The sequence below is a fragment of the Nerophis ophidion genome, linkage group LG01 (genome assembly GCF_033978795.1).
Source record: "Nerophis ophidion isolate RoL-2023_Sa linkage group LG01, RoL_Noph_v1.0, whole genome shotgun sequence".
In the NCBI taxonomy this organism is placed as follows: domain Eukaryota; kingdom Metazoa; phylum Chordata; class Actinopteri; order Syngnathiformes; family Syngnathidae; genus Nerophis; species Nerophis ophidion.
The window spans coordinates 10,059,563-10,084,353 of NC_084611.1; the positions used below are offsets into that span (position 1 = coordinate 10,059,563).

A 24,791-nucleotide genomic window follows, 5' to 3' on the forward strand; every position below is an offset into this window, starting at 1 on the left:
AGTGAGAGTCCAGTCCATAGTGGGGCCAGCAGGAGATCATCTTGAGTGGAGACAAGTCAACAACGCAGAGACGTCCCCAACAGATGCACAGATGAGTAGTCCACCCCCGGGTCCTGACTTAGAACAGCTCGCGCTTCATCCGTGGTCACCTAATAACCTTTCCACACAGGAGAGGGGGGGCAGAGCAGAAAAACAGACGGCAGATCAACTAGTTTAAAAAGGGGGGGGTCTTTTTAAAGGCTTTCGTATACAAATGAGTTTTAAGATGGGACTTAAATGCTTCAAAAGCTACTTTAATGTTGTGTTTTGTGCAGTGAAAGCCAGCACAGTCGCCCCCTGCTGGAGTGTTGTTGACATGTCAAGTGGAAGGACTCAGTCTTGCATAATCCAGCTGAACTTCCTCTTCTCTTCGCTTCCTAGCTGAGGAACAAGTTCATGAAGAAGTTGCCCAGAGACGCCGAGGCCTCCAACGTGCTGGTGGGCGAGGTGGACTTCCTGGACGCCCCCTTTGTGGCTTTCGTGCGTCTGCAGCAGGCCGTCATGCTCGGGGCCTTGACCGAGGTTCCCGTTCCCACGAGGTGTGCTCACTCGTCAACACAAACCCCGTTTCCATACGAGTTGGGAAACCGTGTTACTCATATTCAGTTAAATGCACTACAAAGACAGGATATTTGATGTTCAAAATCATCGATTTAATTAACACGTGCCAAAGTAGTTGGGAAAGGGCATGTTCACCACTGTGTTACATCACCTTTTCTTTTAACAACACTCAATAAACGTTTGGGAACTGAGGAAACTAATTGTTGAAGCTTTGAAAGTGGAATTCCTTCCCGTCCTTGTTTTATGTAGAGCTTCAGTCGTTCAACAATCCGGGGTTTTCCGCTGTCGTATTTTACGCTTTATAATGCGCCACTCATTTTCCATGGGAGACAGGTCTGGACTGCCAAGTCTTGCTGAAATAAGCAGGGGCGTCCAGATGGCAACATATGTTGCTCCAAATCCTGTATGTACCTTTCAGTGTTAATGGTGCCTTCATAGATGTGTAAGTTACCCATGCCTTAGACAATAAGACACCCCCATACCATCACAGATGCTGGCTTTTAAACTTTGCACCGAGAACAATCCGGATGGTTCTTTCCCTCTTGTTCCCGAAGACACGACATCCACAGTTTTCAAAAAAACAATTTGAAACGTGGACTCGTCAGACCACAGAACATTTTTCCACTTTGCATCAGTCCGGCGCTTCCGGGTGTTGTTGATAAACGGTTTTGGAACGGTTTTAAAAAATTGTTTTAGTCCTGGATTTATTTATGCTGTGCTCTGATTGCATAAAATAAAATAAAATGAAAAAAAAAAATAAAAATAAAAAAATAAAATAAAATAAAATAAAAGATATGATCTAACAAAATATACATACATTTTCGTTGGAATAATATGTTGTTTAATGTACAGTAGCCACTAACATTGCATAGAATAGAATAATATAAAATAAAATAAAATAAAATAAAATAAAAGATATGATCTAACAAAATATACATACATTTTTGCTGGAATAATATGTTGTTCAATGTACAGTAGCCACTAACATTGCATAAAACAAAATATAAAATAAAATAAAATAAAATAAAGGAAGATAAAATAAAATAAAATAAAATAAAATAGAAGATATGATCTAACAAAATATACATACATTTTTGCTGGAATAATATGTTGATCAATGTACAGTAGCCTCTAACATTGCATAAAATAAAATAAAAAATAAAATATAAAATATCAAATATAAAATATCAAATATCAAATATAAAATATAAAATAAAATAAAATAAAGGAAGATCAAATCAAATAAAATAAAATATAATAAAACATATGATCTAACAAAATATACATAGATTTTTGCTGGAATAATATGTTGTTCAATGTACAGCAGCCACTAACATTGCATAAAATAAAATAAAATAAAATAAAATAAAATATACAATAAAATAAAGGAAGATAAAATAAATTAAAATAAAATAAAATAAAAGATATGATCTAACAAAATATACATACATTTTTGCTGGAATAATATGTTGTTCAATGTACAGTAGCCACTAACATTGCATAAAATAAAATAAAATATAAAATAAAATAAAATAAAGGAAAATAAAATAAAATAAAAGATATGATCTAACAAAATATACATAGATTTTTGCTGGAATAATATGTTGTTCAATGTACAGTAGCCACTAACATTGCATAAAATAAAATAAAATAAAATAAAATATAAAATAAAATAAAATAAAGGAAGATAAATTAAAATAAAATAAAATAAAAGATATGATCTAACAAAATATACATACATTTTCGCTGGTATAATATGTTGTTTAATGTACAGTAGCCACTAACATTGCATAAAATAAAATAAAATATAAAATAAGATAAAATGAAGGAAGATAAATTAAAATAAAATAAAATAAAAGATATGATCTAACAAAATATACATACATTTTTGCTGGAATAATATGTTGTTCAATGTACAGTAGCCACTAACATTGCATAAAATAAAATAAAATAAAATATAAAATAAAATAAAGGAAGATAAAATAAAATAAAATAAAAGATATGATCTAACAAAAGACACATACATTTTTGCTGGAATAATATGTTGTTCAATGTACAGTAGCCACTAACATTGCATAAAATAAAATAAAATAAAATATAAAATAAAATAAAGGAAGATAAAATAAAAGAAAAGAAAAGAAAAGATATGATCTAACAAAATACACATACATTTTTGCTGCAATAATATGTTGTTCAATGTACAGTAGCCACTAACATTGCATAAAATAAAATAAAATAAAATATAAAATAAAATAAAATAAAGGAAGATAAATTAAAATAAAATAAAATAAAAGATATGATCTAACAAAATATACATACATTTTTGCTGGAATAATATGTTGTTCAATGTACAGTAGCCACTAACATTGCATAAAATAAAATAAAATAAAATATAAAATAAAATAAAGGAAGATAAAATAAAATAAAATAAAAGATATGATCTAACAAAATACACATACATTTTTGCTGGTATAATATGTTGTTCAATGTACAGTATATAATATATAAATATAACTGTGTGTGTGTTTGTTGTAGGTTTAAGAAGTGTGTGGTTATGTATCATGTTTGCTTTGGGTCATAACATCACAGTCGAGGAATGTCTTTAAAAAAGTGCACATGCACACACAAACGCACACACGCATGATGTGTGTGTGTGTGTGTGTGTCTGTGTGTACACACTTGCGAAATAACACAGCTGCTTTCAATTGAGTGCAAAAGTAAAAGATTAGATTAGATCAGATTAGATTAGATAGTACTTTATTTATTCCGTCAGGAGAGTTCCTTCAGGAAAATTACAATTTTCAGCACAATCCCATTCAAGGCCAAACAAACATTACAGGGAGACAGAACAGGATCGCTGACGGGTCTGCTGGCTTCCAGCGCCCCTTACAAAAAAAGATGAAATACAGCTAAACAAATAAAATAAAAAAATCGGTCTTAGCCTGGGCCCTGGAGAGGGGGTGCAGACTGAGGCCAAGGGAAAAAAACAACTCATAGCCATAGCACACATCCCTCTCACATGTGTGTAAGAGTGAAACATCAAACATCAAAGACATTAAAGCAGCAGATACAACCAGACACTTCTACATTCAGCTATGAATAAAAAGTAAAAGAAACATATCCACTGCGGTGGCCTCTGCGGTGTTCCACGCCATCGTTCACTGGGGTGGAGGGAGCATGGCCAGAGACAGGAGCAGACCCAACAAAGCAACCAAGAGAGCCGACTCCACTCTCGGCCAGTTAATACAATGGTTTTTAACAGTATACTTTTTTACGTGTGATTGTATGAGTGCGATGAGGTGGCGACTTGTCCAGGGTGTACCCCGCCTTCCGCCCGATTGTAGCTGAGGTGGCGCCAGCGCCCCCCGCGACCCCGAAAGGGAATAAGCGGTAGAAAATGGATGGATGGATGGATGTATGAGTGTGAATGTCGTTTGTCTATCTTTGTTGGTCCTGCGATGAGGTGGCGACTTATCCAGGGTGTACACCGCCTTCCGTCCGATTGTAGCTGAGATAGGCACCAGCGCCCCCAAAATGAATAAGCGGTAGAAAAAATGGATGGATTTTATTTGTAAAAAAAAAAAGCACTTTACGTTGAGCAAACAAGATCAAAGTGCCACAGTGTAAAAAATAGTATTAATAATGATAGTAAAAAGATAATAAAAATAAATAAAATATAAAACTAGAAAGAGCCCAATAGCTATAACCAGCATGCATGTCTATAAAAAGGCTTTTTTAAAAAAAAGATGGGTTTTTAAGCCTTTTTTAAAAGCATTCACAGTCTGAGGTGCCCTCAGGTGGTCAGGGAGAGCTGTGGAAAGCCCGGTCTCCCATTGTTCGAAGCTTTGTCCGTGGAAGTTGGAGGAGGTTAGCCTGTCCGGAGCGGAGTTGTTGTGTGGTCTATTTTCCAGAAAAATAATTAGGGTCCACCAGGCCCATTGCAAAAGGACCCTATTGAAACTGGTGCGTTTTGTTATTATTATTGTTATTATTATTATTATTATTATTATTTCTTTCTTTATTTCGCATCTATGCGCTGTAATTTGACCCCCTTAACATGCTTCAAAACTCACCAAATTTTACACACACATCGGTCTGGCAAACCTTCTCAACTTATTAAGCAACCAAACCCCAAAAATAAAAATTGCGCTCTAGCGCCCCCTTGGAAAAAAAAGAAAAAAACAGACTGCTTGTAACTTCCGTTAGGAATGTCGTAGAGACATGAAACAAAAACCTTTATGTAGGTCTGACTTAGACCTAGATTTCATAATCGCATCTCATAGGGCAAAAATCAACAAACATTTTGCAAAACCCCATTCAAAGCAAAATTTTCGCAAAAAATGCTACTTTTGCCTCTTTGCGCTGTAATTTGACCCTGTTAAAATGCTTCAAAACTCACCAAACTTGGCACACACATCAGATTTTATTTGTAAAAAAAAAAAAAAAAACACTTTATGTTGAGCAAACAAGCTCAAAGTGCCACAGTGTAAAACATAGTATTAATAGTAATAGTAAAAAGATAATAAAAATACATAAAATATAAAACTAGAAACAGCCCAATAGCTAGAACCAGCATTGCATGTCTATAAAAAGGCTTTTTTTTTCAAAGAGATGGGTTTTTAAGCCTTTTTTAAAAGCATTCACAGTCTGTGGTGCCCTCAGGTGGTCAGGGAGAGCTGTGGAAAGCCCGGTTGGAGGAGGTTAGCCTGTCCGGAGCGGAGTTGTCGTGTGGAGGATTTGGGGGTGAGCAGTTCCTGGAGGTAGAGGGGGGCATTTCCATGGAGGCACTGATGAGTTAGTAGGGAGATTTTGAGTTCAATCCTGAATGGAACAGGAAGCCAGTGAAGGGATTTGAGAGTTGGTGTGATGAGGTCATGTTTACGCACTCTCATCAGCATCTTAGCAGCACTATTCTGTATGTACTGTAGCTTCTGGATGTTCTTGCTGGGGATCCTGACAAGAAGTGCGTTGCAGTAGTCGAGGATGGATGTGTAATGGTTTTAACTTGCTTTTATCTTTACTGGTATTACAATTAATTCAATACAACATATTTTGACCTTGTTTTTTAAGCAACATCATCCTTTTTTTATATACATATTTATGAAATAGAAAATAGAAAAATACAAAATTACAATATAAGACACAAATAATTAAATGGATTTTTAGCACCCTCTGGTGGTGACTAGCGAATATAACAGGCCACGTTGTTCCCATGTTAAAATGGTGTGCAATACAAACTTAAAGACCTACTGAAATGAGATTTTCTCATTTAAACGGGGATAGCAGGTCCATTCTATGTTTCATACTTCATCATTTTGCGATATTGCCATATTTTTGCTGAAAGGATTTAGTAAAGAAAATCGACGATAAAGTTCGCAACTTTTGGTCGCTAATAAAAAAGCCTTGCCTGTACCGGAAGTAACAGACGATGTGTGCGTGTGACGTCACGGGTTGTAGGGCTCCTCACATCCTCACATTGTTTACAATCATGGCCAGCAGCAGCTAGAGCGATTCGGGCCGAGAAAGCGACAATTTCCCCATTAATTTGAGCGAGGATGAAAGATTCGTGGATGAGGAAATTTAGAGTGAAGGACTAGAAAAAAAAAAGGCGATTGCAGTGGGAGCGATTCAGATGTTATTAGACACATTTACTAGGATAATTCTGGAAAATCCCTTATCTGCCTATTGTGTTGCTAGTGTTTTAATGAGATTAAATAGTACCTGAAAGTCGGAAGGGTGTGGCCACGGGTGTGTTGACGCCAGAGTCTCTGAGGGAAGTCACGGCAGCTGCAGCAGGACGGAAGCTCCGCTGATGTCTCCGGTAAGAGGCGACTTATTACCTGCCGGTTGACATGTAGTCGGGATCCATGCTCGCTTGACCCCTCTGATCCATAGCAAAGCTTCATCTTCGGGAATTTTAAACAAGGAAACACCGGCTGTGTTTGTGTGGCTAAAGGCTAAAAGCTTCCCACCTCCATCTTTCCACTTTGACATTTAAAATAGCAATTTAGTAAACTAAAAAGGCTGTATTAGCATGTGTTGCAATGTTAATATTTCATCATTGATATATAAACTATCAGACTGCGTGGTGGGTAGTAGTGGGTTTCAGTAGGCCTTTAAATATGAACGTATTGACACGTAACACACAGATAGTGCAACAATTATCACCTGCAATGAGTGTGGTTAGCACCTCTGCTGGTTTTGATGTCTACAAGGGGAAAACAATATCGACTTCAGTGCAACATAGTAGTACATAACAAACGATTCAAAACGAAAATTCCACAATGTAGCATTTCAACTGCTGTTAAATAACCTGCATATCTTACAAAAAAACTCCCGTTAGCTTTGGTATAATTTATAATATTTTGCAGAGCAATATCAAACCTTGGCTTAGCATTAGCAGAGTGCAGGAAGTCTGCTAACAGCCTCCGGTTTGCGGTCATATTTGTAGACTTTTAGGTACCAGCAGATGGCGAAATTGGACCTCTAAATGTATGACAAAACAATATACATTTTTTAGCAGGAATTTCACAAAAATAATCAAAGTATTTCTCATACCCGTTACACATATAATGGTATATTTGATTCATACGCACACTTTCTGTATGTTGTTATATACCGTATTTCCTTGAATTGCCGCCGGGGCGCTAATTAATTTAAAACCTCTTCTCACTCCGGCGCTTCCCAAAGGCATGCGGTAAATTTCGGCCTGCGCTTATAAATTTGAGTGTGATGTAAGGATACCAACATGAAAAGCACATTTAATAAAAAAACTTTATTATGGTCTTACCTTTACTTATAAATGAAGTCCATGCGCAGCTCCTTCTGATCAAAAGCATCGATAACTTGTTTATAGAAGTCTTCCTTATCTTTCTTCAGTTTTAAAAGTCTCTCTGTCTCGATGGAGATCTTCCTTTATTACTTCCTGCTTCGATTGAAAGTCCAGTTTAGAAAACTGTTTTATTTGAGATATGTAATCCTCCATTTTAAAAGTGCAAGCGAGAGGAAAAAATAAACAAACGCCGCTCACTCTTGCTGCTTGTTGTCACTTCTTCTGTCGCAAGAAGGATCACTAGCGCCCTCTACCACGAGGAGGCAGGAGTCATTTAATGACTAATTTTTGACACACGCAGCTATGGTATATTAAAAAGACATAGCTTCTTACTGTTATTTTTAGCATATTCAATAGCTTGGACCTCAAGTCCTACTGAATAACTCTTAATCTTCATCCCTTTATGCGATTTCAAATTATTGAAATCAGCCTCCTCCATTTTGAAAATGATGACTGTGTTGGCCCTGCGATGAGGTGGCGACTTGTCCAGGGTGTACCCCGCCTTCCGCCCGATTGTAGCTGAAATAGGCGCCATCGCCCCCCGCAACCCCAAAAAGGGAATAAGCGGTAGGAAATGGATGGATGGATGGACAGGTGAAGTGTCACTCGTGACGTGACGAGTTTGACCCTGTGGAAATTCTAGACATGCGCTTAATAAAAATAATATTTTGCGAAACGAGTTTGACCCGGCAGTAATTCTAGGCAGGCGCATACTAATTCAAGGAAATACGGTATGTTTCGGAACAATTTCCCTTGTGGGTCGTTAAAGTTTGTCCAAGTCTTTAAGTTTGTTTACGTTGTTGTTTTCAAATTGCAGATTTTTATTTGTCCTGCTGGGGCCCAAGGGTCAAGCCAAGTCGTACCACGAGATCGGACGAGCCATCGCTACGCTCATGTCAGACGAGGTGAACGAAGGCAACATATGAAACAACATCCTGGCGGTCGTGTTTTGATTATTATTCAATGAGTAAATGTGAAAAGATACATTTTTTAATTTTTATGATTATTTTGAGTGCACGAGGTCATTTATTGCACAAGACAATTTTACTTCACTTATGGTTCTGGCAAACTGCTCAGTCAGCGTTATTACACAGCTAAGAAGCATCATTTTAAAGCGCATGCAGAGCTGTTTAAATGGCAGGGACTGTTTTCTGGTGGAGTTAAAAAAAAATAAAAAAAAATAAAAAAATGGAGGTTGCCTACAGCCACAGCTGCTAATATCAGTATATACCCTGGTGGTTATTTGCAGTTACCTGGATAGAGGTGTTGTTTGGAGCATTTACTTTACGTATATTGTATAATACGGCGTCCTCCATCCTCCTCCAGGTCTTCCACGACATCGCCTACAAGGCCAAGAGTCGCCAGGACCTGCTGGCCGGCATCGACGAGTTCTTGGACGAGGTGATCGTGCTCCCTCCCGGCGAGTGGGACCCCGCCATCAGGATAGAGCCTCCCAAGTCGCTGCCGTCCTCTGACAAAAGGCAAGTCAATCAAACCCCAAAAACCAGTGAAGTTGGCACGTTGTGAATATCGTAAATAAAAAGAGAATGCAATGATTTGCAAGATACAAGATACTTAATGTTCAAACTGAGAAAATTATTGTTTTTTTTTAGCAAATAATCATTAATTTAGAATTTATTGGCAGCAACACATTGCAAAAAAGTTAGCACAGGGGCATTTTTACCACTGTGTTACATGGCCTTTGTTGTAACACGGCACTTGGCATCGTCTTGCTGAAATAAGCAGGGGCGTCCATGATAACATTGCTCATATGTTGCCTCAAAACCTGTATGTACCTTTCAGCATTAATGGTGCCTTCACGGATGTGTAAGATACCCATGCTTTGGACACTAATACACTCCCATACCATCACAGATACTCGCTTTTGAACTTTGCGTCAATAACAGTCTGGATGGTTCGAATATTTCCAAAAACAATTTGAAATGCGCACTCGTCAGACCACAGAACACTTTTCCACTTTGTATCAGTCCATCTTAGAGGAGCTCGGCCCCAGCGAAGCCGGCGGTGCTTCTGGGTGTTGTTGATAAATGGTTTTGGTTTTGCATAGTAGAGTTTTAACTTGTACTTACAGATGTAGCGACAAATTGATAACATTGCTCATATGTTGCCTCAAAACCTGTATGTACCTTTCAGCATTAATGGTGCCTTCACAGATGTGTAAGTTACCCATGCTTTGGAAACTAATACACCCCCATACCATCACACATGCTGGCTTTTGAACTTTGCGTCAATAACAGTCTGGATGGTTCGAATATTTCCAAAAACAATTTGAAATGCGCACTCGTCTGACCACAGAACACTTTTCCACTTTGTATCAGTCCATCTTAGAGGAGCTCGGCCCCAGCGAAGCTGGGGGTGTTTCTGGGTGTTGTTGATAAATGGCTTTGGCTTTGCATAGTAGAGTTTTAACTTGTACTTACAGATGTAACGACAAATTGATAACATTGCTCATATTTTGCCTCAAAACCTGTATGTACCTTTCAGCATTAATGGTGCCTTCACAGATGTGTAAGTTACCCATGCTTTGGACACTAATACACCCCCATACCATCACACACTCGCTTTTGAACTTTGCGTCAATAACAGTCTGGATGGTTCGAATATTTCCAAAAATAATTTGAAATGTGGACTCGTCAGACCACAGAACACTTTTCAACTTTGTATCAGTCCATCGTAGAGGAGCTCGGCCCCAACGAAGCCGGCAGTGCTTCTGGGTGTTGTTGATAAATGGTTTTGGCTTTGCATGGTAGAGTTTTAACTTGTACTTACAGATGTAGCGACAAATTGATAACATTGCTCATATGTTCCCTCAAAACCTGTATGTACCTTTCAGCATTAATGGTGCCTTCACGGATGTGTAAGTTACCCATGCTTTGGACACTAATACACCCCCATACCATCACACATGCTCGCTTTTGAACTTTGCGTCAATAACAATCTGGATGGTTCGAATATTTCCAAAAACAATTTGAAATGTGCACTCGTCAGACCACAGAACACTTTTCCACTTTGTATCAGTCCATCTTAGAGGAGCTGGGCCCCAGCGAAGCTGGCAGTGCTTCTGGGTGTTGTTGATAAATGGTTTTGGCTTTGCATAGTAGAGTTTTAACTTGTACTTACAGATGTAGCGACGAATTGATAACATTGCTGATATGTTGCCTCAAAACCTGTATGTACCTTTCAGCATTAATGGTGCCTTCACAGATGTTTAAGGGACACTAATACACCCCCATACCATCACACATGCTGGCTTTTGAACTTTGCGTCAATAACAGTCTGGATGGTTCGAATATTTCCAAAAATAATTTGAAATGTGCACTCGTCAGACCACAGAACACTTTTCCACTTTGTATCAGTCCATCTTAGAGGAGCTTGGCCCCAGCGAAGCCGGCGGTGCTTCTGGGTGTTGTTGATAAATGGTTTTGGCTTTGCGTAGTAGAGTTTTAACTTGCCCTTACAGATGTAGCGACACATTGTAGTTACTTACAGTGGTTTTCTGAAGTGTTCCTGAGTCCATGTGGTGATATCCTTTACACGCTGATGTCGCTTTTTTGATGCAGTACCGCTTCCGTGCAGTGATTTCTCCAGATTCTCCGAACCTTTTGATGAGCTTTTGAAATCACTGTATTCTGTTTTTATTTTCGATTTACACAACGTGCCAACTTCACTGGTTTTGTATACGGCGATATCAACTATTGCCTTCTACTCTTTGCTGAAAAATGTTTGTATCAACGCTTTTGTTGAAATTTAATAAACAGTTATTCCCATGTTGCTCAACTGTAATCCAACAATATCATTAATATTTTTGAAATGTCCTTATTTCCTTTCATTAAATACAAAATGTAAAATAGTGCAAAAATAACCTAATAGAAAAAAAAAACAACTATCAACTCTTACGTCCTGAGTTTAGCCTGACAAAAATGTGACAAACAATGTGTGTTGGTAAAAGTGTGTAAAAATAATGTGTGTATGTTAGGAAATGTGTGTGTTAAAATAACAATTGTATGTTAGGAAAAGTCTGTGTTAAAATGATGTGTGCATGTTAGGAAAAGTGTGTGTTAAAATGATGTGTGTATCTTAAGAAAAGTGTGTGTTAAAATAATACTTGTATGTTAGAAAAAGTGTGTGTTAAAATGATGTGTGTATGTTAAGAAAAGTTTGTGTTAAAATAATACTTGTATGTTAGGAAAAGTGTGTGTTAAAATGATGTGTGCATCAAAAGAAAAGTGTTTGTTAAAAAAACAAATGTATATAAGGACAAGTGTGTGTTAAAATAATATGTGTGCATGTTAGGAAAAGTGTGTGTTAAAATGATGTGTGCATGTTAGGAAAAGTGTGTGTCAAATTATGTGTGCATCAAAAGAAAAGTGTGTGTTAAAATGACAATTGTATGTTAGGAAAAGTGTGTGTTAAAATAATGTGTGCCTGTTGGGAAAAGTGTGTGTTAAAATGATGTGTGCATCAAAAGAAAAGTGTGTGTTAAAATGGTGTGTGCATGTTAGGAAAAGTGTGTGTTAAAATGATGTGTGTGTGTTAGGAAAATTGTGTGTTAAAATGATGTGTGTATGTTAAGAAAAGTGTGTGTTGAAATAACAATTGTATGTTAAGAAAAGTGTGTGTGGAAATAATGTGTGCATGTTAGGAAAAGTGTGTGTTAAAATGATGTGTGCATCAAAAGAAAATTGTGTGTTAAAATAACAATTGTATGTTAGGAATAGTGTGTATTAAAATGATGTGTGCATGTTAGGAAAAGTGTGTGTTAAAATGATGTGTGCATGTTAGGAAAAGTGTGTGTTAAAATGATGTGTGCATCAAAAGAAAATTGTGTGTTAAAATAACAATTGTATGTTAGGAAAAGTGTGTGTTAAAATGATGTGTGCATGTTAGGAAAAGTGTGTGTTAAAATGATGTGTGCATCAAAAGAAAAGTGTGTGTTAAAATGGTGTGTGCATGTTAGGAAAAGTGTGTGTTAAAATGATGTGTGTGTTAGGAAAATTGTGTGTTAAAATGATGTGTGTGTGTTAAGAAAAGTGTGTGTTGAAATGATGTATGTATGATAGGAAAAGTGTGTGTTGAAATGATGTGTATATGATAGGAAAAGTGTGTGTTAAAATGATGTGTGTATTTTAGGAAACGAGTGTGTTAAAAAGATGTGTGTAATTTAGAAAAAGTGTGTGTTGAAATGATGTGTGCATCAAAAGAAATGTGTGTGTTGAAATAACAATTGTATGTTAGAAAAAGTGTGTGTTAAAATGATGTTTGCATGTTAGGAAAAGTGTGTGTTAAAATTATGTGTGTATGTTAGGAAAAGCGTGTGTTAAAATTATGTGTGTATGTTAGGAAAAGTGTGTGTTAAAATGATGTGTGTATGTTGAGAAAAATGTGGGTTAAAATACTTGTATGTTAGGAAAAGTGTGTGTTATAATGATGTGTGTATCTTAAGAAAAGTTTGTGTTAAAATACTAGGTGTATGTTAGGAAAAGTGTGTGTTAAAATGTGTGTATCTTAGGAAATATGTGTGTTAAAATAATATGTGTATGTTGGGAAAAGTGTGTGTTAAAATGATGTGTGTATCTTAAGAAAAGTTTGTGTTAAAATAATAGGTGTATGTTAGGAAAAATGTGTGTTAAAATGTGTGTATCTTAGGAAAAGTGTGTGTTAAAATGATATGTGTGTGTTAAGAAAAGTGTGTGTTATAATGATGTGTGTATTTTAAGAAAAGTTTGTGTTAAAATAATAGGTGTATGTTATTAAAATGATGTGTTTGTGTTAAGAAAAGTGTGTTAAAATGATGTGTGTATCTTAAAAAAAGTACATGTTAAAATGATGTGTGTGTGTTAGAAAAGTGTGTGTTAAAATAATACTTGTATGTTAGGAAAAGTGTGTGTTAAAATGATGTGTGTATCTTAAGAAAAGTTTGTGTTAAAATAATAGGTGTATGTTAGGAAAAGTGTGTGTTAAAATGTGTGTATCTTAGGAAAAGTGTGTGTTAAAATAATATGTGTATGTTAGGAAAAGTGTGTGTTATAATGATGTGTGTATCTTAAGAAAAGTTTGTGTTAAAATAATAGGTGTATGTTATTAAAAAGATGTGTTTGTGTTAAGAAAAGTGTGTTAAAATGATGTGTGTATCTTAAAAAAAGTACATGTTAAAATGATGTGTGTGTGTGTTAGAAAAGTGTGTGTTAAAATAATACTTGTATGTTAGGAAAAGTGTGTGTTAAAATGTGTGTGTCTTAGGAAAAGTGTGTGTTAAAATAATATGTGTATGTTAGGAAAAGTGTGTGTTAAAATAATATGTGTATGTTAGGAAAAGTGTGTGTTAAAATGATGTGTGTTTCTTAAGAAAAGTTTGTGTTAAAATAATAGGTGTATGTTAGGAAAAGTGTGTGTTAAAATAATACTTGTATTTTAGGAAAAGTTCGTGTTGGAATGATGTGTGCACCAAAAGAAAAGTGTGTGTTAAAATAACAGTTGTATGTTAGGAAAAGTGTGTGTTAAAATGATGTGTGCATGTTTGGAAAAGTGTGTGTTAAAATGATGTGTGCATCAAAAGAAAAGTGTGTGTTGAAATAACAATTGTATGTTAGAAAAAGTGTGTGTTAAAATGATGTTTGCATGTTAGGAAAAGTGTGTGTTAAAATTATGTGTGTATGTTAGGAAAAGCGTGTGTTAAAATTATGTGTGTATGTTAGGAAAAGTGTGTGTTAAAATGATGTGTGTATGTTGAGAAAAATGTGGGTTAAAATACTTGTATGTTAGGAAAAGTGTGTGTTATAATGATGTGTGTATCTTAAGAAAAGTTTGTGTTAAAATACTAGGTGTATGTTAGGAAAAGTGTGTGTTAAAATGTGTGTATCTTAGGAAAAATGTGTGTTAAAATAATATGTGTATGTTGGGAAAAGTGTGTGTTAAAATGATGTGTGTATCTTAAGAAAAGTTTGTGTTAAAATAATAGGTGTATGTTAGGAAAAATGTGTGTTAAAATGTGTGTATCTTAGGAAAAGTGTGTGTTAAAATGATATGTGTGTGTTAGGAAAAGTGTGTGTTATAATGATGTGTGTATCTTAAGAAAAGTTTGTGTTAAAATAATAGGTGTATGTTATTAAAATGATGTGTTTGTGTTAAGAAAAGTGTGTTAAAATGATGTGTGTATCTTAAAAAAAGTACATGTTAAAATGATGTGTGTGTGTTAGAAAAGTGTGTGTTAAAATAATACTTGTATGTTAGGAAAAGTGTGTGTTAAAATGATGTGTGTATCTTAAGAAAAGTTTGTGTTAAAATAATAGGTGTATGTTAGGAAAAGTGTGTGTTAAAATGTGTGTATCTTAGGAAAAGTGTGTGTTAAAATAATATGTGTGTGTTAGGAAAAGTGTGTGTTATAATGATGTGTGTATCTTAAGAAAAGTTTGTGTTAAAATAATAGGTGTATGTTATTAAAAAGATGTGTTTGTGTTAAGAAAAGTGTGTTAAAATGATGTGTGTATCTTAAAAAAAGTACATGTTAAAATGATGTGTGTGTGTGTTAGAAAAGTGTGTGTTAAAATAATACTTGTATGTTAGGAAAAGTGTGTGTTAAAATGTGTGTGTCTTAGGAAAAGTGTGTGTTAAAATAATATGTGTATGTTAGGAAAAGTGTGTGTTAAAATAATATGTGTATGTCAGGAAAAGTGTGTGTTAAAATGATGTGTGTATCTTAAGAAAAGTTTGTGTTAAAATAATAGGTGTATGTTAGGAAAAGTGTGTGTTAAAATGTGTGTATCTTAGGAAAAGTGTGTGTTAAAATAATATGTGTATGTTAGGAAAAGTGTGTGTTATAATGATGTGTGCATCAAAAGAAAAGTGTGTGTTAAAATGGTGTGTGCATGTTAGGAAAAGTGTGTGTTAAAATGATGTGTGTGTTAGGAAAATTGTGTGTTAAAATGATGTGTGTGTGTTAAGAAAAGTGTGTGTTGAAATGATGTATGTATGATAGGAAAAGTGTGTGTTGAAATGATGTGTATATGATAGGAAAAGTGTGTGTTAAAATGATGTGTGTATTTTAGGAAACGAGTGTGTTAAAAAGATGTGTGTAATTTAGAAAAAGTGTGTGTTGAAATGATGTGTGCATCAAAAGAAATGTGTGTGTTGAAATAACAATTGTATGTTAGAAAAAGTGTGTGTTAAAATGATGTTTGCATGTTAGGAAAAGTGTGTGTTAAAATTATGTGTGTATGTTAGGAAAAGCGTGTGTTAAAATTATGTGTGTATGTTAGGAAAAGTGTGTGTTAAAATGATGTGTGTATGTTGAGAAAAATGTGGGTTAAAATACTTGTATGTTAGGAAAAGTGTGTGTTATAATGATGTGTGTATCTTAAGAAAAGTTTGTGTTAAAATACTAGGTGTATGTTAGGAAAAGTGTGTGTTAAAATGTGTGTATCTTAGGAAATATGTGTGTTAAAATAATATGTGTATGTTGGGAAAAGTGTGTGTTAAAATGATGTGTGTATCTTAAGAAAAGTTTGTGTTAAAATAATAGGTGTATGTTAGGAAAAATGTGTGTTAAAATGTGTGTATCTTAGGAAAAGTGTGTGTTAAAATGATATGTGTGTGTTAAGAAAAGTGTGTGTTATAATGATGTGTGTATTTTAAGAAAAGTTTGTGTTAAAATAATAGGTGTATGTTATTAAAATGATGTGTTTGTGTTAAGAAAAGTGTGTTAAAATGATGTGTGTATCTTAAAAAAAGTACATGTTAAAATGATGTGTGTGTGTTAGAAAAGTGTGTGTTAAAATAATACTTGTATGTTAGGAAAAGTGTGTGTTAAAATGATGTGTGTATCTTAAGAAAAGTTTGTGTTAAAATAATAGGTGTATGTTAGGAAAAGTGTGTGTTAAAATGTGTGTATCTTAGGAAAAGTGTGTGTTAAAATAATATGTGTATGTTAGGAAAAGTGTGTGTTATAATGATGTGTGTATCTTAAGAAAAGTTTGTGTTAAAATAATAGGTGTATGTTATTAAAAAGATGTGTTTGTGTTAAGAAAAGTGTGTTAAAATGATGTGTGTATCTTAAAAAAAGTACATGTTAAAATGATGTGTGTGTGTGTTAGAAAAGTGTGTGTTAAAATAATACTTGTATGTTAGGAAAAGTGTGTGTTAAAATGTGTGTGTCTTAGGAAAAGTGTGTGTTAAAATAATATGTGTATGTTAGGAAAAGTGTGTGTTAAAATAATATGTGTATGTTAGGAAAAGTGTGTGTTAAAATGATGTGTGTTTCTTAAGAAAAGTTTGTGTTAAAATAATAGGTGTATGTTAGGAAAAGTGTGTGTTAAAATAATACTTGTATTTTAGGAAAAGTTCGTGTTGGAATGATGTGTGCACCAAAAGAAAAGTGTGTGTTAAAATAACAGTTGTATGTTAGGAAAAGTGTGTGTTAAAATGATGTGTGCATGTTTGGAAAAGTGTGTGTTAAAATGATGTGTGCATCAAAAGAAAAGTGTGTGTTGAAATAACAATTGTATGTTAGAAAAAGTGTGTGTTAAAATGATGTTTGCATGTTAGGAAAAGTGTGTGTTAAAATTATGTGTGTATGTTAGGAAAAGCGTGTGTTAAAATTATGTGTGTATGTTAGGAAAAGTGTGTGTTAAAATGATGTGTGTATGTTGAGAAAAATGTGGGTTAAAATACTTGTATGTTAGGAAAAGTGTGTGTTATAATGATGTGTGTATCTTAAGAAAAGTTTGTGTTAAAATACTAGGTGTATGTTAGGAAAAGTGTGTGTTAAAATGTGTGTATCTTAGGAAAAATGTGTGTTAAAATAATATGTGTATGTTGGGAAAAGTGTGTGTTAAAATGATGTGTGTATCTTAAGAAAAGTTTGTGTTAAAATAATAGGTGTATGTTAGGAAAAATGTGTGTTAAAATGTGTGTATCTTAGGAAAAGTGTGTGTTAAAATGATATGTGTGTGTTAGGAAAAGTGTGTGTTATAATGATGTGTGTATCTTAAGAAAAGTTTGTGTTAAAATAATAGGTGTATGTTATTAAAATGATGTGTTTGTGTTAAGAAAAGTGTGTTAAAATGATGTGTGTATCTTAAAAAAAGTACATGTTAAAATGATGTGTGTGTGTTAGAAAAGTGTGTGTTAAAATAATACTTGTATGTTAGGAAAAGTGTGTGTTAAAATGATGTGTGTATCTTAAGAAAAGTTTGTGTTAAAATAATAGGTGTATGTTAGGAAAAGTGTGTGTTAAAATGTGTGTATCTTAGGAAAAGTGTGTGTTAAAATAATATGTGTGTGTTAGGAAAAGTGTGTGTTATAATGATGTGTGTATCTTAAGAAAAGTTTGTGTTAAAATAATAGGTGTATGTTATTAAAAAGATGTGTTTGTGTTAAGAAAAGTGTGTTAAAATGATGTGTGTATCTTAAAAAAAGTACATGTTAAAATGATGTGTGTGTGTGTTAGAAAAGTGTGTGTTAAAATAATACTTGTATGTTAGGAAAAGTGTGTGTTAAAATGTGTGTGTCTTAGGAAAAGTGTGTGTTAAAATAATATGTGTATGTTAGGAAAAGTGTGTGTTAAAATAATATGTGTATGTCAGGAAAAGTGTGTGTTAAAATGATGTGTGTATCTTAAGAAAAGTTTGTGTTAAAATAATAGGTGTATGTTAGGAAAAGTGTGTGTTAAAATGTGTGTATCTTAGGAAAAGTGTGTGTTAAAATAATATGTGTATGTTAGGAAAAGTGTGTGTTATAATGATGTGTGTATCTTAAGAAAAGTTTGTGTTAAAATAATAGGTGTATGTTATTAAAAAGATGTGTTTGTGTTAAGAAAAGTGTGTTAAAATGATGTGTGTATCTTAAAAAAAGTACATGTTAAAATGATGTGTGTGTGTGTTAGAAAAGTGTGTGTTAAAATAATACTTGTATGTTAGGAAAAGTGTGTGTTAAAATGTGTGTGTCTTAGGAAAAGTGTGTGTTAAAATAATATGTGTATGTTAGGAAAAGTGTGTGTTAAAATAATATGTGTATGTCAGGAAAAGTGTGTGTTAAAATGATGTGTGTATCTTAAGAAAAGTTTGTGTTAAAATAATAGGTGTATGTTATTAAAATGATGTGTTTGTGTTAGGAAAAGCGTGTTAAAATAATAGGTGTTTATTAGGAAACGTGTGTGTTAAAATGATGTGTGTGTGTTAGAAAAGGCCCATACTCCTTAACAGTATCATTAACGAGTATGGGCCTTTTTTTATTTTGGTGTGTATTCATTATAAAAGACAAACTGTGCCATCTGCTGGGCTGACAGCTCTAGTTGTTGATGAGGGCGTGTGACAACCACAACTAGTCAATGATCAGCTTCCTGGTGAATGAATGAGATGTTATCTGACCCCAGAAGACGTCTACAAGGACTTCAGCTTGTAAATTAGTCTCCTGGTTGTTTATTAACGCTAATCTCGTCCACACTAAACAACACCGCGTGGGGGTGGCTGGCTGAGTAGGGACCCGAAGCAGAATTTTTCCATTATATTTTTATTTTATTATTATTTTAATTTTAATTTATGATTATTTTTATTTTATATTTTGAATGTATGATTATTTTTATTTGATGTATTTAGTTTTTTATTATTTATGTATATTTATAATAATATTGTTAATTTTATTATTGTATATAATCATTATATTTATAGTTATTATATTTGTATTTATTATTATTATTATTATTATAAACAACAATATTCACACTTTTTTATGTGGATTTTTTATTTTACTTTTTGAAATAAACTTGAATTTTGTTTGATAAACAGATTACAAAAAGTGTGCGTTAAAATGATGTGTGTACGTGAGGAAAAGTGTGGGTTGAAATGATGTGTGTTTGTTTGGAAAGGTGTTTGTTAAAATGTTAGCTGTACTTTAGGAAAAGTGTGTGGTGAAATTATGTGTGTATGTTAGGTAAACTGTGTGTTAAAATGATGTGTGTGTGTGTGTGTGTTAGGAAAAGTGTGCATTGAAATGCTGTGTGTATGTTAGGAAAAGTGTGTGTTATAATGATGTATGTATGTTAGGAAAAGTGTGTGTTAAAATGATATGTGTGTGTTAGAAAAAGTGTGTTAAAATGATGTGTGTATGTTAGGAAAAATGTGGAGTAAAATGATGTGTGTATTTTAGGAAAAGTGTGTGTTAAAATGATGTGTGTGTTTGAAAAGTGTTTGTTAAAATTATGTGTGTTTTAGGAAAGTGAGTGTTAAAATGAAATGTGTGTGTTAGGGAACGTGTGTGTTAAAAGGATGTGTGTATGTTATAAAAAGTGTGTGTTAAATTCATATGTGTGTTAAAATGATGTGTGTGTGTGTTAGGAAATGTGTGTGTTAAAATGATGTGTGTGTGTTAGGAAATTTATGTGTGAAAATGATGTGTGTGTTAGGAAAAGTGTGTGTTAAAATATTAAATGTGTGTTAGGGAACATGTGTGTTAAAATGATGTGTGTATGTTAGGAAAAGTGTGTGTTAAATTCATATGTGTGTTAAAATGATGTGTGTGTGTGTTAGGAAATGTGTGTGTTAAAATGATGTGCGTGTGTTAGGAAATTTATGTGTGAAAATGATGTGTGTGTTAGGAAAAGTGTGTGTTAAAATATTAAATGTGTGTTTGGGAACATGTGTGTTAAAATGATGTGTGTATGTTAGGAAAAGTGTGTGTTAAAATGATGTGTGTGTTTGAAAAGTGTATGTTAAAATGATGTGTGTTTTAGGAAAAGTGTGTGTTAAAATAATATGTATGTGTTAGGGAACGTGTGTGTTAAAATTATACGTGTATTTTAGAAAAAGTGTGTGTTAAAATATTAAATGAGTGTTAGGGAACATGTGTGTTAAAATGATGTGTGTATGTTAGGAAAAGTGGGTGTTAAAATGATGTGTGTGTTTGAAAAGTGTATGTTAAAATGATGTGTGTCTTAGGAAAAGTGTGTGTTTAAATAGTATGTGTGTGTTAGGGAACGTGTGTGTTAAAATGATGTGTGTATTTTAGGAACAGTGTGTGTTAAAATTATGGTGTTAGAAAAAGTGACAGTTAAAATTATGTTTGTTTTATAAAAAGTGTGTGTTAAAATGATGTGTGTGTGAGAAAAAGTGAGAGTTAAAATGATGTGTGTGTTATATAAAGTGTGTGTTAAAATGATGTGTGTGTTAGAAAAAGTGAGAGTTAAAATGATGTGTGTGTTATAAAAAGTGTGTGTTCAAATGATGTGTGTGTGTTAGGAAAAGTGTGTGTTAAAATGATGTGTGTGTTAAAAAAAGTGAGTGTTAAAATTATGTGTGTGTTACAAAAAGTGTGTGTTAAAATGATGTGTGTGTTGGAAAAAGTGAGAGTTAAAATGATGTGTGTGTTATAAAAAGTGTGTGTTAAAATGATGTGTTTTAAAAAAAGTGAGAGTTAAAATGATGTGTGTATTATAAAAAGTGAGAGTTAAAATGATGTGTGTGTTAGAAAAAGTTAGTTAAAATGATGTGTGTTATAAAAAGTGTGTGTTCAAATGATGTGTGTGTGTGTGTTGGGAAAAGTGTGTGTTAAAATGATGTGTGTGTCAAAAAAAGTGAGAGTTAAAATTATGTGTGTTACAAAAAGTGTGTGTTAAAATGATGTGTGTGTTATAAAAAGTGTGTGTTAAAATGATGTGTGTGTTATAAAAAGTGTGTGTTAAAATGATGTGTGTTATAAAAAGTGTGTGTTAAAATGATGTGTGTGTTGGAAAAAGTGAGAGTTAAAATGATGTGTGTGTTATAAAAAGTGTGTGTTAAAATGATGTGTGTGTTAGAAAAAGTGAGAGTTAAAGTGATGTGTGTGTTGTAAAAAGTGTGTGTTAAAATGATGTGTGTGTTAGAAAAAGCGAGTGTTATAATGATGTGTGTGTGAGGAAAAGTGTGTGTTAAAATATTATGTGTGTGTTAGGGAACGTGTGTGTTAAAATGATGTGTGTATGTTAAGAAAAGTGTGTGTTAAAATGATGTTTGTGTGTTAGGAAACGTGTGTGTTAAAATTATGTGTGTGTGTTAGGAAAAACCAGTACGCGGGCGGAGACGCTCAGATGAACGGCGACACGCCTCATGACGGAGGTGACGGAGGAGGCGGCGGACACGCGACAGGGGAGGAGCTAGAGAAGACGGGAAGGTGGGCGGAGAATCACACGTAAATTATTATCGAAAATATTTTATTTTAAAAATAATATCATATTTGGCGCGTGCTGCCTCGTAGGTTTTGTGGCGGTCTCCGACTGGACATCAAAAGAAAAGTGCCTTTCTTCCTGAGCGACCTCACCGACGCCTTCCACATCCAGGCCCTGTCGGCCATCTTGTTTATTTACCTGGGCACCGTGACCAACGCCATCACCTTCGGAGGTCTGCTGGGCGACGCCACAGAGAACATGCAGGTCAGTTCCACGCATCCTTCAAGATGCCGTCTTGCGTGGGTTCGGGCGATCTGCTGATGTGGTGGGTTATTTTTGTTTTGTTTTTTAAGGGCGTGCTGGAGAGCTTTCTGGGCACCGCCATCGCTGGCGGCGTCTTCTGTCTGCTCGGCGGCCAGCCGCTTATCATCCTCAGCAGCACCGGACCTGTTCTCGTCTTTGAACGGCTGCTCTTCAACTTCAGCAAGTCAGTACACAAATGCCCAAAGTGGTCTTGAACAAAAACAGTGGTGGTTTTTGAGGGGTTTTGCTAACTAACTGACTCATCGACCGACTGAACGAATAAACGAACGCATGACCTAACCAACGCATGACCTAACCAACGAATGACCCAACCTACAAACGATTCAACGACCCAAAGAACAAACGAACGACCCAACAAATGAACGACCCAATTAACAAACAAACGAACTGATGAAAGAACAACCGACACAGTGAATAAACGTCCGAACAAATGACCAACCAAACAAACAACCGATCAGACCAACAAACGAGAGACCGAACGAATGATCAACCGACGACCGAATGAATAACCGAACGACTGACCGAACGACTGACCAAACGACTGACCGAACGACTGACCAAACGACTGACCGAACGACTGTACACATTTCTCATCTACTGAAGGACGAACTAAACGACTGACTGACAGAACGAACGACTGACCAAACAAATGACCAACCAAACGACCAACCGAACAGACCAACAAACGAGAGACCGTACGATTGACCGAACAACTGACCGAACGACTGTACAGATTTCGCATCTACTGAATGACGAAATAAATGACTGACTGACAGAACGAACGACTGACCAAACAAATGACCAACCAAACGACCAACCGAACAGACCAACAAACGAGAGACCGTACGAATGACCGAACAACTGACCGAACGACTGTACAAATTTCGCATCTACTGAATGACGAACTAAACGACTGACTGACAGAACGAACGACTGACCAAACAAATGACCAACCAAACGACCAACCGAACAGACCAACAAAGGAGAGACCGTACGATTGACCGAACAACTGACCGAACGACTGTACACATTTCTCATCTACTGAAGGATGAAATAAATGACTGACTGACAGAACGAACGACTGACCAAACAAATGACCAACCAAACGACCAACCGAACAGACCAACAAAGGAGAGACCGTACGATTGACCGAACAACTGACCGAACGACTGTACACATTTCTCATCTACTGAAGGACGAAATAAACGACTGACTGACAGAACGAACGACTGACCAAACAAATGACCAACCAAACGACCAACCGAACAGACCAACAAACGAGAGACCGTACGATTGACCGAACAACTGACCGAACGACTGTACAGATTTCGCATCTACTGAATGACGAACTAAACGACTGACAGACAGAACAAACGACCGACCCAGCGAACGAACAAACAGATGAACAAAGGACTGACCGACGAAACAACGACCGAATGAATAATCGAACCACTGACCGAATCGACTGTACAAATTTACGATCTGCTGGATGACGTAAAAAACGACCGACTGAAAGAATGAACAAATGACGAACAAATGACATATCAGATGAACAAGCGAAAGACCAAACGAATGACCGACCGACGACCGAATAAATGACCGAATGACTGACCGAACCGACTGTACAAATTTACGATCTGCTGGATGACGTAGTAAACGACCGACTGAAAGAACGAACAAACAGATGAACAAAGGACTGACCGACGAAACAACTACCGAATGAATAATCGAACCACTGACCGAATCGACTGTACAAATTTACGATCTGCTGGACGACGTAATAAACGACCGACTGATAGAACGAACAAATGACTAACAAATGACAGCTCAGATGAACAAGCGAAAGACCAAACAAATGACCGACCGACGACCGAATAACTGACCGAATGACTGACCGAACCGACTGTATAAATTTACGATCTGCTGGATGACGTAATAAACGACCGACTGAAAGAACGAACAAATGACGAACAAATGACAGATCAGATGAACAAGCGAAAGACCAAACGAATAACTGACCGACGACCGAATAATTGACCGAATGACTGACCAAACCGACTGTACAAATTTACGATCTGCTGGACGACGTAATAAACGACCGACTGAAAGAACGAACGAAGAGCAGATGAACAAGCGACAGACCAAACGAATGACCAACCGACGACCGAATGAATGACCGAATGAGTGACCGAACGACTGACCGTACAAATTTCTGATCTACTGAACGACGGACTAAACGACTGACTGACAGAACAAACGAATGACCTAGCGAACGGAATGAACAGACGAACAAACGACTGACCGACGAACCAATGACCGAATGAATAGTAAAACGACTGACCAAACAGACTGTACAAATTTACGATCTGCTGGAAGACTTAATAAACGACCCACTGACATCCTGGGGTAACGATTCAATTCAGACGTTTCTCGAAACAAAATTAATACTTTTTTTTGCGACCATTAAAAAAATATGAACATTTAGGTGGATCTTGAGATCGTAACAAGAAGTAAACGGTACCAATTTCATGTGATGGTTCTTAAACAAGTGGTGTCCAAAGTGTGGTCTGGGTGCCGTTTGCGTACAGCTTGTTTATGTCATGATCCATGGCCCGGATCATGTTTTGGTATTTTCTGTTAGTTTTGGACTCCTTTAGTTCCTGTTTGTGCACCTCTGGGTTTGTTTTATTTTCAATGGGGATTAATTGGGTTCACCTGCCTCTGGTTAGCGGTCGGCACGCTCACCTGTTGTCGATCACTAATCACTAATTATTCACCTCTCTCGCCACCCTCAGTCTGGCTTCGTTTTTTGCTGAACGCAACAAGTTACGTCAGTATTTCTTGACTCCTAGTTTGTGCTTCCAGAGCTAACTTGGTACC

The 24,791-nt window shown here is 35.3% G+C and overlaps 1 protein-coding gene across 6 annotated transcripts in view; it reads left to right on the forward strand.

Moving 5' to 3' along the window:
- The window catches only part of slc4a4a (solute carrier family 4 member 4a), a 245,522-nt gene that overhangs the window by 151,129 nt on the left and 69,602 nt on the right, over positions 1-24,791 (forward strand). For all 6 annotated transcript variants that reach the window (XM_061895893.1, XM_061895903.1, XM_061895921.1 and 3 more), the window contains 6 exons: positions 421-578; positions 8,250-8,337; positions 8,759-8,913; positions 21,479-21,592; positions 21,677-21,851; positions 21,941-22,074. In XM_061895893.1, the coding sequence (XP_061751877.1) occupies positions 421-578; positions 8,250-8,337; positions 8,759-8,913; positions 21,479-21,592; positions 21,677-21,851; positions 21,941-22,074 (824 nt within the window). The remainder of the gene's footprint in view (positions 1-420; positions 579-8,249; positions 8,338-8,758; positions 8,914-21,478; positions 21,593-21,676; positions 21,852-21,940; positions 22,075-24,791) is intronic.